Raw genomic sequence first — 19,677 nt, 5'->3', positions numbered from 1 at the left:
TGTAATGAAATGTAAGAAACCACAATATAACTTAATTAAATAGAAATCTGTCGGTTAAGACTCATACCTACGTAATGAAATTCCAAGGCTGAATTGGATTTGTAGCAAATAAACGGGTCAAGCGTGTGCAGAGCACGCTCCGATTGCAAATTCTAAGTAAATAAATAAATTATTGTTATAATAGTCTAGTCACCTTCATTTGTTTATTTCAAAAGGCACGTATAGTCTAAATTCTTATAATTTCGACATAATTCATTAATTATGACAGTAAATTTAATATAAAACAAAATTTAGACTTAACAACGCGCAAAACTTTAACAAATTAAAGAACAATTTTAAACTTTAGCTTTGCGGACTCCTAAAATGCGGGCGATACATCATCTGCATAGAGGCTTTCGGATTATCCCTTGTAATTTATGAAAGGCACCAGTTTCACGAACTTCCTTCCTTAAGTACATCACTTTAATGAATATTTGATTTTCTATAAAAACACTTGGATCCTTGTACATTAGCGCGGTTAGTTTACGGAGTTTACGCCGTCTAGCCTTCTAAACTGACCTTTTAATGTTTTACTTTTACGGCCGTCAAACTCACAATTATAAACTTGTAATCGAATTTTTACCCACATTCCGTCAACTCAAGTTTAAGGGCACGGCTTTGAAGGGAATAACTTCTAAATAAATTGTATTAATACGCAGAAATTTCGATGTTAAATTATATTTTATGCCAATTATATTGCTCTTTTCGATCTATTTTGTTGACTCTAATTATATTCATTATTCATTTAAACTATTTTAAGCCAATATAGGCGTTATGAATTAGCGAGAAAGTTCATTGTCGCGTAGCTAGTGTTATGATCTGATAATAAAGTCGTATCATCCTACGAACTGAAATGACAGAAAATTGGCCTGAGGAAAATACGTTGGAATTTAATATTGGCAATTATGGTAATTATATTAGTATCTAGGTACTTGTGTGTTTTAATTAATTTGTTCTATGATTTTCAGTAATTAGTAGACGCTACATTTACTTTGCTAATAAGCGAAATACAAATTGAATTTTAGATAGTAAAGATCTGCTTCGTAAACCTATTTTGTGCAAAATTAGGCGTTAATGCTGTCAAAATAAAGGCGCTGTCGGAATGTCAAGATGTTACCGTAATCAAATATACGTTTACCTGATATGGTATATGTGCGTTCGTACATTAAGTCCCCGGGTTCTATTTATAATAATTTCCGGGAAACGTTAGCTACGTTTGCCAGCATACCGTGAAACTCGACTATATAAAATTACCACTACAAACGAATTTCAGACGGGCCAAATGATCACACGTACCTAGGGCGATAAGAGTGCTTATCTACAATAACCTCTTCATGTTTTTGTAATAGTTTCGTGTAACATTCAAATTATAACACTGAATTGAGTAAATATCTTTTTTTGTTGTTGTCTAAAGTAGTTGTACGAGTAAGGAGTGCTGAAAACATCATATCAAAAAAAAAGTTTAATAAGCATATCAATTCACCCCATAAACACACACAACAACCATCTTCTTACACAGATAAGGTTTGAGCATTAATCACTCAAATTTCAAACTTATAATTAGGAATTATAAGTTCAGGTTTCCTCTCGATATTTTCCTTTACTGTTTACCAGTGGCAAATTTTGAAAGTAGATATAACTTGAAAATAGTCACTTTGCTATTTGCCGTTGGTAGGTTTCACCCCACATCCATGGAATAATTTCATTAAATAGTAATAACTTCTAGTTGTTGACATGCCGAATAAAAATTCCACGTTTTCAGGTACATTATAATTAAGTGTTTTTCACAATTAGATGCTTACAAACATGTTGGTATCACAGCTCGGCAATCATAAAACATTTTTCCTTACAAAGTGTTTAATTATCGAGTAATATTCGTTACTGTAGCGACCGTGTGGCAATTACCGTCTCGTTGACAACCCACTTAAATTAAATATTAACAGAAAATTAAATATTTTCACTCTCATTAAAATTCTTTTCCGTTTATTAAATAAATACTTACCAAGTTACCGATATAACAGCTACAATATTGCTCGACTTGTATCGTGCGGCTCTTCTACGAAATAAAGTACCAAGAAAAATCTCCCTGTGGATAAATAAAGAAAGGCACTGTAATCACTATAATTCGTCTGTACTAGGTAGGTAGACTCCGTAATGATACGATATTAATATTAATCTAAAAATCGACTAAGTACTTATTTAAAATTTAATACGTCTCTAGCCAGTAGGTGTCTAGAGCCAGACACAATAAATTTTACACATAAAACGCTACGTGCGTAGAAAATTCTTTAAATATTTTAAATGAAATAACATTCTAATAATTTCTATTATATGTAGTTGTATCGTAAATAAATATTATATTATAAAACCTAAAATTTTATTAACTATTGTATGCGACATATCATTAAAATACTATCTACAAAATGTCGCCAAAAAGAATGGAAAAAAATCTTAGAACAAAAATCGTACAAACATAAGATTAATGAATGGAGTCTATTTATAATATCTAAAACAATTAATCTAGAGGGCGCAAACACGTGTAGCTATAATGTGTATGTACATATGTATGTAGGCATTGTTTTGTTTAGCTTCCCCAGTCCTGAATCTAAAACTAAAAACCCACCTGTTGCAATTTCAAAGGATAGAAATATTCAAAAACGTTTTTAAAATAGGTAGTACAAAAGAGAATGGCCATTTGAAAATACTGTTTTTTGGTGACAAAGAAACGGTTTTCTGTGCAAACACAAACGGCATTGCGTTACTTTACTCGCATGTTAACGTAATCCACTTATTTCGCTAAAAAATGTGAGAGAACAATGTCTAATTCAAAAGACGTGTACGTAGATGTGAGAGAGGACGCTGAATACCAAACAGCAGACATTCGTAGACTTAATTAAAATAGCAGTAGTTTCAATTAAATAAAACATATACTGCGTACATACACAAGTAGCAGCTTTAACATAGAAAAATAATAATAAAGATTTTTATTACATTTTGTTCATTTGTGACGTTTTATTTAATTTATTTTCAGTACATGACTCCCTCGTGGTCAAGTGATACAAATGCGATACCGTGTCATAAAAAATGTAGTTGCTATCTTTAATATTCATTTTGCATATTTGCAGTTTTATTGTTCGATTTTATTCCAACAATTAAAACTATTCGATCTATTAAATAAACAAGAATCGAAATAGCACAGTACTTTTAATGAAATAATATTTTTATTGTGGAAATAAAGCTGAAAATGGCCCTCTTGTTGAGTTTTTTTAGAAGTCCGGTATATAAAAATAAAACCTCACATTAGATAAGTATTTGGGTGCCTGAATTCGACCTAAATTGCACATGTAATCCCAGTGTCTCGTATGTGCTTCTGTCTGTCTATTAAGCAGTCTGTTTTAGCTTAGTTATTTTAAGCTTGGTTGACCCAGAGTAAACTATAGCTTATCACTGTCGAATGGAATTAACAGTAACCTTTGCCTCACTTAAATAAACTGAACAAATGTTGCATTAAAACGCAGACATGGTTGAAATCACTTGAGCTTCACACGGCACATATTGATTGAATCGGGTACAAATCCCGTATATGTACGTATTTGATTAGCGACTGCCATCTTAGCTGCATATGTATGTTTCTCTACGTATAGTAGTGGAACTACATGTCTAGGTAAGCCGTGTCGAAGTGTCACGACCGTTACCTGCACGGCACCGCCTGTCCGAGACCTAACCACTTCGCACCTTACCGTAGCCAGCTTGTGGTGTGTTTAATCTATTGAAGGAAAATCAATTATTCACTTATTCCAGTCTTAGTGGGTTTAAGATTTACGGTACTAAACAGTTAAGCTCAATTTTTTTGCTCTGTCTTTCTAGGTAAAGTTCAAGGGGACTTTAGACTGAGCTAAGATTTAGATTAAATGTATTCTGAAGTCGTATTAGATACACATTATATCAAAATTTTTGTGAATACGTTACCAGCTCCAATTTAACACGGTACCATTTATAATTAAGATGAGATCAGCAATCAACATTTCCTGACTGACGAAGAACAAACACGCTGCTAAATCAGAGGTTTATAGTCCCTTTTAGAATACAAGGATTTTATTGGAGATAAAATATTTTCATGTTTGTTATGACTAGTCCAGCCATGTATCTGTCAGTAGTCCGCTCTTGAGCTGGAAACAATAGCCAAAACTCGACGAACCGTAACAATACCATTAAGAAATAACGTTCGCCATATTTTTATCACCAAGTTACTGGCGTGTGTAACGTGTTTAATCAAGTTGTAATTGTAACGTCTCGCCTTCACGCCCGGGTACAGTTGATTGCTGAAACAGTTTAGAGCAAAGTTTCAACCGCCGTCGTGTATTAACTCACGTGTAGCAATATCCAACCTATATTCATATTCCGAGCAAATTCTACTTAACATTTCCCCTTTGTCGGTCCTAATTGATTTGCTACTAAAAATCCTTTTCTGGTTTTGTTCCTAGTATATAGCAATTAAGATTCGTCTATTTTATTATTCGTATTAATTTTATTAGCCATACAAATGTCTTACTTTAATTTAAATTTAGTGACGGTTGTGTTATAGCTGTTTCAAAGCATCAGCTATTAACTTTATAGCAGTTTTGTGGTGCCTGTCCGTCCTCGAAGAACAGCTAACGCGATAAATTAACAATTTTTTATAACTTTAGTCTACTTAAATCGGTACAATCGGGTCAAATGGGCAGTTACTTAAAGAATCCATCAATACGAACACCATTGATTACTACTTAACACACTTTTAGATGGCCAAACACCTGAATATTTATGACGTAAACGGTGACTGTCTTAGTGTGAGTGACTCATATCACGTTTTAATATTAAAAGTTTATGTATTCAATAGTCCAGATGTGTTTCTGTGATGTGTTTATTTACAAAAGCCTGGCGCTGCGGCTGCCGACCAAACAGGAGCAACGTTATGTATATTGTTTGTTTGCAAAGGGTTCAGGGATGTGATGGAATTATTAGATTGCCACTTTCGTTCCCAGCCACGCTGTTTAGGTCTTGAACTTCATTTCAAATACTCGTTTAGATGATCAAATAAGGCATTGTGTGGAGCCGGCTGGTATCGGAATCCGAAAAACAAGTACTCATTTCGGGAAAAATCGACATTCGGAACGAAATATCCGAAGTTATGTTTCTAAAAATTCTATTTGTTAGGAAATTGGTAGAGACAAAAACTTTTGTGCTTCTTTTCATTTGTCGTTACTTTAGGAAATTGTTATTTTAGCTTATCTCGTTTTCTTATTGAAGTAGTGATTTCGATAATAGATATTGGTGTCAGCAATCTGTGCGAATGGTGTCGGTTGTGTAGTAAGCCGACACGCGGCGTGGTGGCTCGGCGTTGGTGGCGGCCCGCATGCTCCCACGGTCTCGTCTTACGATGCGTGCGCCTTCCCACCGCGCTCGCCACTTGATCAGACAACTTGGTCGTGCCATTAACAATGCGGAACACGTGTGTCCAAGTGCCTGTATACTGAACTAGAACAAAGACTGCTCAATGTTCATTCGTACTCGCTGATACACCCGCTTAAAATAAATACCCAGCTATTTAACACCGCGGACTAAAATTGTCATGTATACGCGTAGGACCCAGTAATTACGTTTGTAATCCGCTTGTAATTTGATACAAGATAATTCTAATGATAGCATTAAAGTTAAGTATTTTAGCTGTTCTACAATACAAGATAACCCAGAAAATTTCATTATTCGAAAATACTCTAGTTAGGTACACGTTTATATGCTCATATTTATGTTAAGCTAACTAAGTATATGAAGTTAGTATTTTACCATAAATTCTGTTATGCTAAAACGATTTTAGCTCGAGGTTATTAATTAGCCATATAGAGCTTAATATTATTTGATGGGAGCTATACATACAAGCTAAAAATAATATAAGCTCGTATCAACATAGAGGGTGGTCGGAAAAGCAACCCCAGGGCAAATATTCTCTTGTAAACACTTTCTCATTAGCATGTGAAGTGAAGTGTAAGTTGATGTACGAACCTAATGAATCTTAATTAGTTAGTATGTAGCAACTGTTATTAATACATCGATACACTAACATTGAGAAACATCTGTCGAAACAATGTGCGCGGTACTCGTCACACGCTCCGCAGATGAAACCAAGATTGTACAAAACAATGTATGGGAATAGAATATATCACGTTTTACCGACGAATAAAAAAATCTATGGTCGACTATGTCCTTTTTTCAATTTATATTATCAATAAAATTCTTTCACATAAATGGGTGCCATTTGTTAGTGGCCGGGCGCGCGGCGCGGCGTGCGTCGACCGCTGTCGCCGGTGACATCCCATGTTGATTCAAATACGTACACGTTCCGACAATCCGCGAACCGTACTTATGTACACGCAATTTGTTCTCTAACATCTCTAAAGTTATATTAAAAATGTCCACCTTTCATATATGTACATAATTTATTGGATCACTCGAATCGCCAACGTTGACGTTGATACGTTATTTTTATATTTTCTGGGTAAACCATTCACAGACTATTTTATTCTTGGTGTTTTATTTTGAGGTGGAAGTTTCAATTTATAAATAGAAATTATATGAAAATGATGGATTGGTCCGCCGCTTTGCGGATTCTTTGGATCGCAGCTCGTGGCACTCCTTTAGTTAGTTTACATTCAATGAAAAATTGATTGTAGCACAGAGTTTAAAGCTTTGTTGTTTCTTTGAGTCAACTCAACTGTCTGGGGATTATTTATGAATTGCTTTGAAATTTTCTTGTAGCAATTTTCAATCACTGTCAATATAGAAAATTGATCAAACAGAACAACGTCTTTCGTTGAGTAGACAACTGATATAAACTTAATTTCCCAATAGTTACCGCCCTGATCAGTATTCTTGGGAATAACTTGAGCTAGTACGAGTATTACAATATAATACAGTTCAGGAAAATTATGAAATAAATGAGGTCTTGCCACGTAATCACATGTCGGTTTCAGTAATTACTACAGCCTCGGTTTCACGAACATTTCGCTCTAAGTTATGTTAAAAGTATAATTAAAACGAGGACACACTTTAAATACCAACATTTGTTTCACAATTGATACGAATGGTCAAATTTTAAATAGCAACTTACTTAAGTATTTGTTATTTGTTTCACTTTGTTTATCTACGAAGGTCAAGTTGGTAATAACATAGGTCATGTAGGGCTGTCAAGTTTTCTACAATTTTATTATAAGTTATTATATATGTGGATATCAGTTGCCCTACTTACTTCTTATCTTAAAAAGCTTTCAGTCTGGCAATTGAAGGGATCGCTGTACCCGAAGTTATTGACCTTAATTGTCCTATTAACTTGTTTAAAAATAATAACAAATTAAGAAGGAATTTGTGGGAATTTGGTCTAGTATTCGTACACTTGTGATTGACGAGGAATGTGTGTGTATGTGCTGCGCTCAGCTCAGGAACATTGCTCTATAAATCATAAGTGAAAACATTGGTACCTACTTCGTGCACACGATATGTACACGTCCGGATTTGTTGACCCAGTTTTGCTTACGATTGCATTACTTTGTATATTTAAAAACTAATATTTAAACGTGTGTTTGTTTGTACGCCAATGCAGATGTAGAGCTATTTTAAATAAACTCTTACAGCAATTTGTTTGTTTGATATGAGGAAATGATGAAACTTTCGATCGGCCCGTGCGGTGAAACCACGTATCTTAGAAGAAATAGATATGTATGCGCAATGAGGCAACTTCGAAATATATCGGTACTTTCATATGTTTGAAGATATTTTTGTTTTTACTTCTAAACATCCCTAATTGATGACTTTTTTTTTAACGTTGCCCACACTAGGATTTTCCCTGTGTCGTGGGTGCGTTTACAAACATACAATTTCACATACACATGACACCTAGACCCAAAACAACAATTTGTGGATCACACAAATAATTGATCAGTGTGGGAATCGAGCCTGCTACACGTTGCGCGGTGGTTCATCGTATTAAGTCCTATTTCTTCAGTTCTAACGTGGTGAAAAACTAGTATTTTTCTCTTATTACTCTCCTAATTACATTAGTGATGATTATAGTTCACACAGAGTCCTACATCACGCGCTAATGTACAAATATGACCTTGCAGATATCAACTAGGTATATACAGTTGCCCTTAATACTGCCTTTTACTACTTCAACATTTTGCAATTCACTGTGATTTGTATTTAGTGTACGTGATCGATTCACAACACAATCACGCTGATTATATTATGTTCGATTATATTTATTATATTGGTATAAATAATATATTCAACTTTCACTTTTTTCATAAAAGACTGACAAATTGCGCTCTACTTTAACAATTTATCATTTTTTGCGAAACTCAAAAAACGTGCATTGTGGTGGATGTTAAGAGAAAATGTTTCGAAACTAACATAATAATGTTAAAAATAAATATGTTTTTATAATGGTTTAGATAATGAAAAATGAAACTGTTCTTTTATAAATATCATACCAACACGTTTGTTTATTTCAATAGTTATCTAGTAATTGGAAGCCCAAACGTTATTTAATTTACCTATATGATTAAATAAACTGGTTTAATTTTATTTATACTACATAGGTTTTACGTCTTTTCCCATGTTTAAAATATCAACACACACCCCATTGTCCTTTTAAATATTTCTATGTAAATTCCATATTACATAAAATTGCTCTTGTTGTTATTCCCTGAAGAGAAAGGCAGAGGGGTCCTCAGTACAGCCACTTTTCAACGACTCTGTATTAATCCCTTGTATGTCTTGCAGTATTTGTTTTGGACTCAGAGTTTAATATTTGTTTTGTATCTTGTCAATGGAACCTTTAACATCAAAGATTCTTAATGAGTTTCCCAACATATGTAGAAGCTTAAGAGCAAGTTTTAATAAAATAATTAGAGGCACGAGTAGAACATTCCACGCGTGAAACAAATTAGGTTACGTTAGGAACCTAAGTAATAAACGTATAGGGCTTTATACCCGCGTACGTTGGTTGTAATATAAAGTTTAATACGATATCAATAGGTGGCCCCCACAATATTATTATGGAGGCCGTATATTCTGAACACATTTTCCGAGAAATCTGTATAAGTTTGTACCTATTCCGACCTCGGGCAAAGCATATCCATGAGAGAGAAAAAGGGATGTTACAGTGTTATGCATCCGAAAGCATTACTACCGTACCTTTGCTAAATAAAATGTAATGTAGTGGAAGAATATACGTACTTAGATGAGATCTTATGCGGCTCGCCTACGTCGGATTAATTCCACGTAGAAATTATTTTATAGAGATGTCTAGATGTTATGCCACGGGATCACTAAGTAGGAGATTACACGAGACGTTTTAGTTACCGTTTCAGTTATCTTAGAGTCCTATAATCCGGGTGCCGTCGTTGTTGTGGTAATAAGCACGTCTAATGACCCTGACGTTCCAGGTCGAAATATTCTTACAACTTTTAGATTTCGAGTCGGGTAGGTAGTCTCAGACTGTCGAGTTAACTTGAGTTTTTCTATTTAATGTTTTTTTTAATGTCATGGCAACATGGATTTAAATGTACCCCCATATGTAGTAAGTGCGTACCTTTGCCCACTTATTCGGGGAATTTAAGACCTATGAATAAATGTTTTCCATTTTTTCTTCTGATCTCGTGTTATTGTGGGAAATATATTCATATGTAGATTCTGGTGTGCGGCAAAAGACTCGTCTTTATAAGGATGAACTGTCTAAAAGTTAGAGGAAACGTAGTCTATTTATAAACCTCCGCCCATCACTTTTGACAGATTATGATCTTTAACTCACATCAAAGTATCTTGCCCTTTACCTCTGTGTTTAAGTATTCACATTTAAAGTGTTTGTCTGTGTAATACATTAATTTTACGAGGATTTTGTTGTATATTACCGTCATCATCGTCTTCTTATCCTGTGTTACTTAGGAGTTCTTCACCATTTTTGTTTAATGTTGTACTTCATACAATCTTTAATTACCGTTTCTCTTTCCATCGATCCACATTTTAACAATACCGCAAATATTTATAAACCACACACTATTTTACCAGCCCTAATCTATTTGACCCCTCGACTAAAAAGGCAGTAAAACTATAACTATCACGAACTATTATTCCTTAAAGTACTTTAATGTAATACGTTACAGTGACGCGACATTTTTCGTTAGACTTGTCAGGCTGCGGGATTCTCGTAATTACTATTCTGTCTGGTCTCCGAGCCAGAGACTCGAGTATGAAGAATGGTCTGGAGCCAGATGACGGCAGCGTTGCTTAACATTTACAACGGTTAGTCCACGATTTTTCACTGAGTTCTGTTTAGAAGAGGAACTGGTCGTACTGAACACTTTATACAAGAAAAAGCTTAGCCAAAGATGGACATGGGTGTCACCTAATAATAAAACTAAAAATGAGATAGATTATCTACTAACAAACAAAAGAGATTATTTTATTAATTTCGAGGTGCTTAGGAAAATTACATTCCCCTCAGATCACAGACTAATAAGAGGTACACTAAGGATTAAAAGCCACAAAAAATGTCGCAAAAAGTTCTCGCAAACTAATTCCTTGTTGAATACAGAGAAAGAACAACAAAGATTTTTGGAAATGTTGGAAAAAACCCTTGAAGAAAAAGCCTACATAAACATGTCTACTCAGTGTCTATATGATCACATAGAAACAAGTATTATAGAGAGCCTGAAACAAGCGAGAACAAATCAGAAATTAAAAAAATGCTTTAAATTATCAAAGGAAACTAAAGAATTAATTAGAAAAAGGCATACATTACAACTAAATAACAATAAAAGCAAAGAAGAAAAAATAGAGTTAAAAAGTTTGTACAAAACCATCACTAAGAATATACATAAAGAATACGAAAATTACAAGCTAGATATCTACGAAAGTTGGTTGCAGAAAACAGGCAGTATAAAGTCGGCAAATAAGTCTCTACGTCAGTGTAAAATGTGGATCCCAAAGCTTAGCACCTCTGAGGGTAGTTCGGAGAACAGGAAGGACTTAGTTTTGTTGGCCACCAATTTTTACAGAAAACTCTATAAAAAGAGACCTTCTGAAGACCTATCAATGGACAGAGTTTCCAAAGAACTGAATGTTGAAACCGAAGTGAAGGAATTCTCCCTGATGGAAATTGTATGCGGTATCAGAAACCTAAATAACCGGAAAAGCCCAGGACCCGATTCTATTATTAATGAAGCACTGAAAATAGGCGAGAAAATTATTTCAGGCTTAATTACCATACTGTTCAACAGAATCCTGAAAGAACGGAAAGTGCCAGAGCAATGGACGGTATCTGAAATTATTCTTATTTATAAGAAAGGAGATCCATCAGATGTCTCAAATTACAGACCGATTAGTCTTATGGCTAGTTTATATAAATTGTTCTCTCAATGTCTGCTGGAAAGAATAGGATCAAAGATTGACGCGAAGCAACCCATAGAGCAGGCCGGGTTCAGGTCTAAATACTCTACTATAGACCACATTCACGTTCTCAGCCAAGTGATCGAAAAATATAAAGAATTTAATTCCCCACTCTACATAGCGTTCGTGGACTACCGAAAAGCCTTTGACTCTATTTCACACGCGTCCATCAAAGAAGCTCTACAGTACCACGAAGTAGAGACAACGTATATAGACATAATTAGTGACATATACGAGAACTGTAAAAGTAAAGTCAAACTGGAGAGAACTGGACCAACTTTCAAAATAGAACGTGGCGTCCGCCAGGGGATCCCTTGTCACCAAAAATTTTTATAGCCGTTCTAGAACTCATTCTTAGAGATTCAGGCTGGGAAAACAAAGGTATAAAAATCGACGGCAAGTACTTGAGCCATCTGCGATTTGCGGACGATATTGCATTACTAGCTAGCACCGCGGAAGAACTAAATGACATGCTAAGAACTCTACATTTACAAAGCATTAAAGTCGGACTAGAAATAAATTTTGATAAAACAAAAGTAATGACTAACCATATCCTAACATCTATCCAAATAAACGGCGAAAATGTAGAGTACGTCAATGACTACATATACCTGGGTAAACAACTATCCTTTAGAGAGATAGACAAGGAAGAGGTGGAGAGAAGGATCGGCTCAGCATGGAAACGTTACTGGTCCTTGAAACACATACTGAAATCAAAATTGTCCATCAAACTAAAAAAGAAAGTATTAGATTCTTGTGTACTGCCCTGCCTCACATATGGCTGCCAAACATGGTGCCTAACAGAAAAAACGGCTAACAAAATTTCAGTATGTCAAAGAGCGATGGAAAGAAGTGTACTGAACCTTAAGCTTTCGGACAAAGTAAAGAACACTGAAATCCGCAAACGAACACAGGTCACAGACGCAGTAATCCATACTAGAAAGTTGAAATGGAAATGGGCGGGTCACCTGTCTCGTTATGAGGATGGAAGATGGACAAACAGAGTAACCAAGTGGAGAGGCCCCAGCACGGGCAAGCGACGTGTGGGCCGCCCGCTCAAGCGCTGGGCGGATGACATCCGAGCTGTCGCTGGGGAGAGCTGGATGAAGGAAGCTCTAGATAGAGAGAAATGGTCTAGTCTGGAGGAGGCCTTTACCCGCACAGGGGTTCCCTCTAATTGAATGCTAATTCAAGTATATTATTATGATTTAGATTAATTACATTAAACATTTTTATTTGATTCAAATTGTATTTAATAGAATAACATTTATAAATAAATTAAATGCATTGTTTTGTTAAATTAATCATTATATAAACATCTAAAATTGTGAGTATATAACTAGTTGTATGAAATGAAATGAAATGTATTGTTATTATTTTACCTACTGGGAATGAAATAAAAGGCTTATTATTATTATTATTATTTGTGTGTTCTTTACATATCTCGGGACCACAGGGTCCCGGACCTTTGGAAGGCGTACGAGGGGCCGAAGCCAACTCGCAGAGGCCCGTTGAACAATTTTAATCTATATGTGATGGGACATCAGCCGGCGATTATCCCTGTATGCACTATGGAAGTACACCAAAGGACAATCCCCGGCTGATGCAGGACTATTGTGCAATATGGAGGAAAATGATTGGGTTATGGGTGTGGGTGGCTAATGGACTGGTAAATATGGTAACTATGGACTACTATGGCCCCTGCCCCTGACCAATATTGAAAAATACGGATAAACAGGCAGGGGGTGACTCGCAAACTCAATAGTGGGCCCCCTGAAACGGCCGCTAGCATGTAGCGACAAGGGAAGCAACATCCGTTGAGCTGCTTGAGGAAGGGGGCATCCCACGGCTATCAGAGCAATCCCGGAAGTACGGTCAAGACCCCTACCAGCATCTTATTGGGATACATCCTTCCCCCAAGTGGAGTTGAAGGCAACTCCACTCTTGCGATCTCCACTCAAACCAGCCGGTTAAGGCAAGAATGAGGCAGGAGAGGCCGCTCCGGATAGTCACGAGTACTAACCGGAGTTAAAAAAATAGGGCCTCTCCCGGGAGTCAGGTCCGTGGGGTCGCCACTGCCCAACAGCTCGCCACAAGCTGCCTTGCGGACTTATTATTATTATTATTAGTCCACGATTTAGCCACGAGCTGTTCATTGTTTCACAGACTACAAGCTCATAATTTTTAAAATAATATCCCGTTATTATGGGAGGAAAGGTTCGAATGTCGGTGACAGAAGCTACGCCTAAGGCTCTGTTTTTTTTTTTATAAATATACTTTCGGAGCAATGTTTGGGGAAGGAAACCAATATATAATTTCACACTAACGTGTAATGTATGGGAAAATGGAATTCTGAAAACAAAGTTCCTACTTTCGATTCTATGGAGTCAAAGTGAGTGAAACGGGTCAATGTGCTACTTAAAGAGCATGTATATTTATATATACTTACAGTTATTACTTAATTAAAAGTTTGTGTAAAATTTTCTAATTACAAAGCAAAATTAAGTAACGCATTTCTCTGGTTTGGTTAATTTGAATGCTAACATTATACTACATGTTCAGTTCTGGTGGAACAACTGAAATCTCGTCTGTATCCGAATGCTGACCTAGCAACTAACGTATGTATCATATTGTTTGCATCATAATTACACGCGCAGACTAAGAGAAAACCTCATTAAAATTTATTTCGAAGATTTTACACATTTTGAAGAAATAACGTGAGGTCTGAGTGTTAATAGGTACCAAGCAAAATAAAAGTAGATTTAAGACATGATAAAAAGCAATTTTGTTCAAATGCTGAAACTCGTACACGTTGCAAATAAGTTACGTAACAAATGTTATATGTTTGTGTGAGGTTGCATTTCATTATGTTGTTGTGACGGAGGTGAGTACAAATTAAGGAGCGGTCGTCAGGCGAAGGGTGTAAAGGTCTCACCGCCAGACCCGCTCCTTCTTCAGCCACCACTCAAACGAGCACCTTTAATTGGGGTGAAAATAATTATACCAATCATAACATTAATCATCGTGAAATTACCCAGTACCTAATTTTATACATTAACACAATTTGATCATTATTTCGCTGGCAGTAAAGATGAAATCAGTTTGCAAAGTAGAGCTTTTTTACTCGTTAACGTTTTTACATTAGGAAATTGTTCAGGAGGGCCCAATTTACCGTGATCCTATAGATTAAAAATTACCTAGAAAATGTTCTTATGGCCGTCGCCGTTGTCCTTTCAAGGAAAATTATAATACCGGCACATTTTTACGTGTACGAGTAAGAAAGAAGTATTAATTATATAAGTACCGATTACAATAAAAATAGAATTGTGTAATTATTTCACGATTAGTTACCATATATCATAGATTGTACAACAGTGGAAAGAATTGCTGTGAATAATTTCTTTACGAAATGGAGGTTATTCGCGTGTACCGCTGTTTTTGTAATATTATTGGTATATTCGATGTAAATATTATGTAAGGCGCATGTGTGTGAACAGTTATGTCTGTTGCTGAGCTGGATGTATGTGGAACGTGTTATTATGATGACAAAGGTGACAATTCCTTTCATTATTCTCAGAAATCCTTTTCGGGTTACGAGAATTTTTCCTCCTTCTTAACAAATAAATAAAAGTACAATCGTAAAATTTAAGGTAAAATTACTTCTAAGAAGTTTTGTAACGATCAGTATAAATCATCGGGAAGGGGTAAGAGTGGTAAGCAAAATAATTTGCCGAGCAATCGAGCTCTATTGCCTATAACAGTGGAACAAAACAAAGCTCTTTAACACTCATTTAATTTTCCGTTAGCAGGAAACTTGAGCTTCTTGTGAAATAACTCATGTATAACTTAACGGTTTCTTCGCAAGAGAGTGAATTAAAACTAGGCCCGGCTTAATGAAAACTCAATTAAGGAACGGGTCAAGTAAGAAAACAAGGTTTTCAGGTAACATACATACATACGTGATTATTCTCTTTGTTGTATGTAAGCTACGAAACATGTGATTTCTATCTTTATACCCACACATAGAAATGTATCTTACTTAATAGTATAAATGCAAAAGTTTGTGAGATTGTGTGTTTGTTACTCAATCACGTCAAAACGGCTGAAAGGATCGGAATGTGAAATCTAAAAAAAGGATAGATTTTGGTCTGGAATAACTCACCGGCTACTTTATTTCTTACAAGATCGCGGGCGAAGCCGCGGGTAGAAGCTAGTAGTATATACAGCGTAACCTTAATACCTATAACGAGCCCCAATATACCTAACGATCTCCTCGATTTAACAAATTCCTCGAAATCCTCTCAAACTACCTACCCGTAAGAGTTGATATAAAAAAATACGTCTTAACATTAACGAGTACATTTTTTAAATATACAAAAAAATATCATTGTAATGTAAAAAGTACTTGAGATAAATAATATTTTCTTATTCTCTTCATTTTTGTTGTACAAGTGGTTTTTTGTAGCAAATATATCGAGTTTTCGTTGTATAACTATTATATTATACCTACTTGTATATTCTAGAAAACCCACACACACATGTTGATGTTTTTTTTGTCTGTAACTGTGTTTCTAGTCTAGACTTGCATTTAGATCAAGTTAGTTCTAAAATTAGCGTCTGTGAACTTCGGACAGGACTATGTCTGTAGGGGTTGGTGTAGAGATAACTTACGTATCTGTCACTATATATGTATGTACGTTCAGCACACAGCGGCTGAAATCCTAATCACTACGTCAATTAAGTGTAATTAATAAAATTATCACTTTATAGTACTATATTATAAGTAGTTATAGTATCACTACTGTACTCAGAGACATTTAATGGTTACTTAACCCAGTCCTTAGCAATTGTTTTCGGAACAAAATCGTTACTAAGGAATAGTTTAAGTAACCATTAAATGTCTGTGAGCGTGGTAGTAGGTGTTATTACTAAAGTTATCTTTACAAACTTAAGAAAACGAATACGGTACGACGTCAACAAACATGAACCATGTTTGGTTAATCCGTGTCATTTGTTATGACAACAGTAACCGAGTCAGCACAATTAATATCTACCATCAAGCCCACGAGCAAGGACACAAATCTTCAATACACATAATTAATATTATTATCTTACATTAATAATGTTATTACGAACTTGTTGCTTTGAGTAGGGATCACTGACGTTGTATATTTTGTTTCGCAAATCCCATTTTGCGTGTAATGTGACTAACATACATTTGTTTCTCGTTTAGCTAACAGACTACGCCTGTCTTTGCCATCGGGCTTTTATGTTATATTTATAGTTACGACTATGTACCGCAATCTAATAATAATATGACATAACACATGATTATGCTTTATTTTATTATGTTTGAGAGCATAAGCATTAAGGCTTTTACCGCATTAACATCCTTGCGTCCATATGTAAGTACTTACTTTTTAAGTCTGTATGTACCGTACGACGTCGACTAACTATTTTTAAGTTTGTTTACGGTTGTCCGGCTCAACTATGTTAATTATAAGTTAACGTTTACGTTATAGTAACATGAAGGTGATAATGTGGGTGGTGTCGAGGAGTCGGGCGCGTGTTAGGGTCTAGTGGCTCCGGTTCGAAGCTCCGGTAGCAGGCAGCGGCGCGGGCGCACGCGACCTCGTGTCATTGACCGCCGCCATCGCTGCGCTGCGCTCGCGCCAGTGCCGTTGCTGCTTCTACGAATGGGTGTCAGCCTAAGGATGCCAAAATACCCACCTTAGTTCATAACTTCCAAGAATCAATGAGGAAAAAATGCGTCATGATCAATGATGCCATAGACTTTCTCTTTGCAATACAAGATCTCTCTGTGACGTCACTCTATTGTTTTGCATAACCAAATTACTACTTACATACATACTTCAAGAGAAGTTATGTATGTTTGTATATACATTTAATACTACTTATCGACAAAGTGCAAGAAGTCCGTTTATTTTAAAGGTGAAAAGTAAGTTTCAACTGTGACAACCTTAAGTAAAACCGTTTAGATGGACGAGAGAGGGAGATGGCAATACAAAGTCGTTTCTTAAGAGTGAGTGAGACGGTCAATCCTGTTGTGGCGATAGAAAAAGAGAAACCAGTGTGAGAAAAAAACACGTTAAGTCATTGTAATTTTCGAAATATAAGTATTGTTAGTATTATACACGTAAATGAGGACAAGAACTTCTTAGGTTAAAAGTAGACATTGAATAAATCGTTAGAAATGTGAAACAAAATCTAGAATAATGTGTTATTAACGCCAACGCAGTGATTTCACCTCTGACATTTAAGTTATTCCATTCATACTGAGAAACATTGATTAGAATTTAATTCTAAGAACACGTATTCAATGGAATGTATTTGAGATGAGTAATGCCATACTCATAGTGTAGTATTGATAGAAAAAACTTGTGAAATAATTACATATTTGACATTTAGAAAAAAATCTTCCATACCAGAAAAATACTATAGATTTATCTAGTAGAATAGCATTTTTATTTCGTTTATTTAGGCATCCACATATTAAAATAAGGAACCAGTAAAAATACTAAATCACGAAATCAAGCATGCTTTGAGTAAAATAACACGGGCAGTACTAAAACCGTGAAAGCTCCACATAACGATATAAATATATTTATTTGTATATACGTACAAACACATACCTGCGACCTTTTTATCTATATTAATAGACTTGTGCGTATTAGAGATACTCTTCCTGAATTCGCAGTTCACCCCTAGCCACATAATTGGTTTACTGAATAATTAAGGGACGGGAGACGTCTGCAGAGGATATTAATGATCAGATAAGAAATACACTATATTACGTATATGTCCATATGTTCAATGTTGTTGTTTTCCTTACCCTTTTCTTAAATAATCAGTAGTTCAGCCACACGAGTAAGAAAAAGAAACCATTGGCTATTAGAAAACACAAAAGATCTCGATATCAATACACTCAAGAATTCCAATAAGAACTAAAAGATAAGTGCGTCTCTTATAAATAAATGAAAGCGAAAAAAGCCAGTGATCCAAAGACAAATTTCTATGAAGTCCATTTTTGTTGCTGCAACATTAAGAACTTTTTCTTGTGGACCATTTCTGAGAATAAAAACAGGAGTTGGGGTTTTGTTCAATTATTTAATTTCGAAATTTATTTTACGTGATATTTCCAGTAAATATTTTGGTAGCTGGTGAAAATCCCCGCGTCATGCTCAATACTGAAGATTAGATACATTCTCCGGGCCTAAAGTTAATTCAAGTTGAAATTTGCACTCAAAGTTCATACAATTGAGTAAACGCGCTGAATAGATTGCTGAAGTGATAGTTCGATGATTAGTTTGCTCTTTGTTTAGACTCGAAAAGCCCGCAGCGAGCGAATTTAAATGCATTGCATATTACGAAAATGCACTAAGTCTATCGCTACAATATTATTCAAGCAATAACTATAATATTCTTCGGAAGTTATTGCTTTCATTTAATCGATTAGACGAGCATAGAAATGATCACTTAGAAAGAAAGTGATGCAAAGAGGAGATTATCGTCTGACCCTCTTATTGGCGTTACCGTTCAAAATGACTGGATTTATTATGGACGTGATTGCCGCAGTCTTGTACGTGACGTTCCTCGTTAAAGTTCTTTGGTGATATAACCTGCCTTTTAAACCAAGCCCTGAAAAGTCTGTGTTCTATTTTTATTTTAGGAACGTAACTAGCATACGAAGCTTTTATTATTAAAATATTTTAAAGTTTCTTATATGAAAAACTGCAGCGAATGTTTGCTATCTTTCCACGCTGACGAACAGTAAATTTCAAAAAGCAGACAAGTTCGTAAACTTTTTATAGTTAAAGCAAAAGACGAGGCTAGGACATTGCCAGCATTTTCTCTAACACGAACGCTTGATTTATTTTCTGCATTTTGTTCCAGTCGGGTGCACGGTGCGAGGTGATGACGAGCAGCATGACGCACGGGAAGGTGATGACGTCACCATGCAGTGCCGCTTCGCCCTGGAGCCGCTCGCCGGGGAGTCGCTCACCTACTACTGGGTCAGGAGCACAGCCAGCGGGCACGACAATGTTGCCATCGGCAACATACCGCTCGAGACCAATTACCAGTAAGTTCGCCAACATTGGATTACCCACGAAAGTATCTAGAAAATTTCATTTG

The 19,677-nt window shown here is 35.7% G+C and overlaps 1 protein-coding gene across 1 annotated transcript in view; it reads left to right on the top strand.

Annotated features, from left to right (window-relative positions):
* LOC118265498 (titin) overlaps positions 1 to 19,677 on the top strand; it is a 60,299-nt gene that overhangs the window by 22,023 nt on the left and 18,599 nt on the right. Inside the window, exon 2 of the mRNA XM_035578400.2 lies at positions 19,438 to 19,624. Within this exon, the coding sequence (XP_035434293.1) occupies positions 19,438 to 19,624 (187 nt within the window). The remainder of the gene's footprint in view (positions 1 to 19,437; positions 19,625 to 19,677) is intronic.

This window comes from Spodoptera frugiperda, chromosome 28 (assembly GCF_023101765.2).
Source record: "Spodoptera frugiperda isolate SF20-4 chromosome 28, AGI-APGP_CSIRO_Sfru_2.0, whole genome shotgun sequence".
In the NCBI taxonomy this organism is placed as follows: domain Eukaryota; kingdom Metazoa; phylum Arthropoda; class Insecta; order Lepidoptera; family Noctuidae; genus Spodoptera; species Spodoptera frugiperda.
The sequence above is the reverse complement of the archived record's forward strand: the minus strand, read 5'-3'. Positions and strand labels throughout refer to the sequence as shown.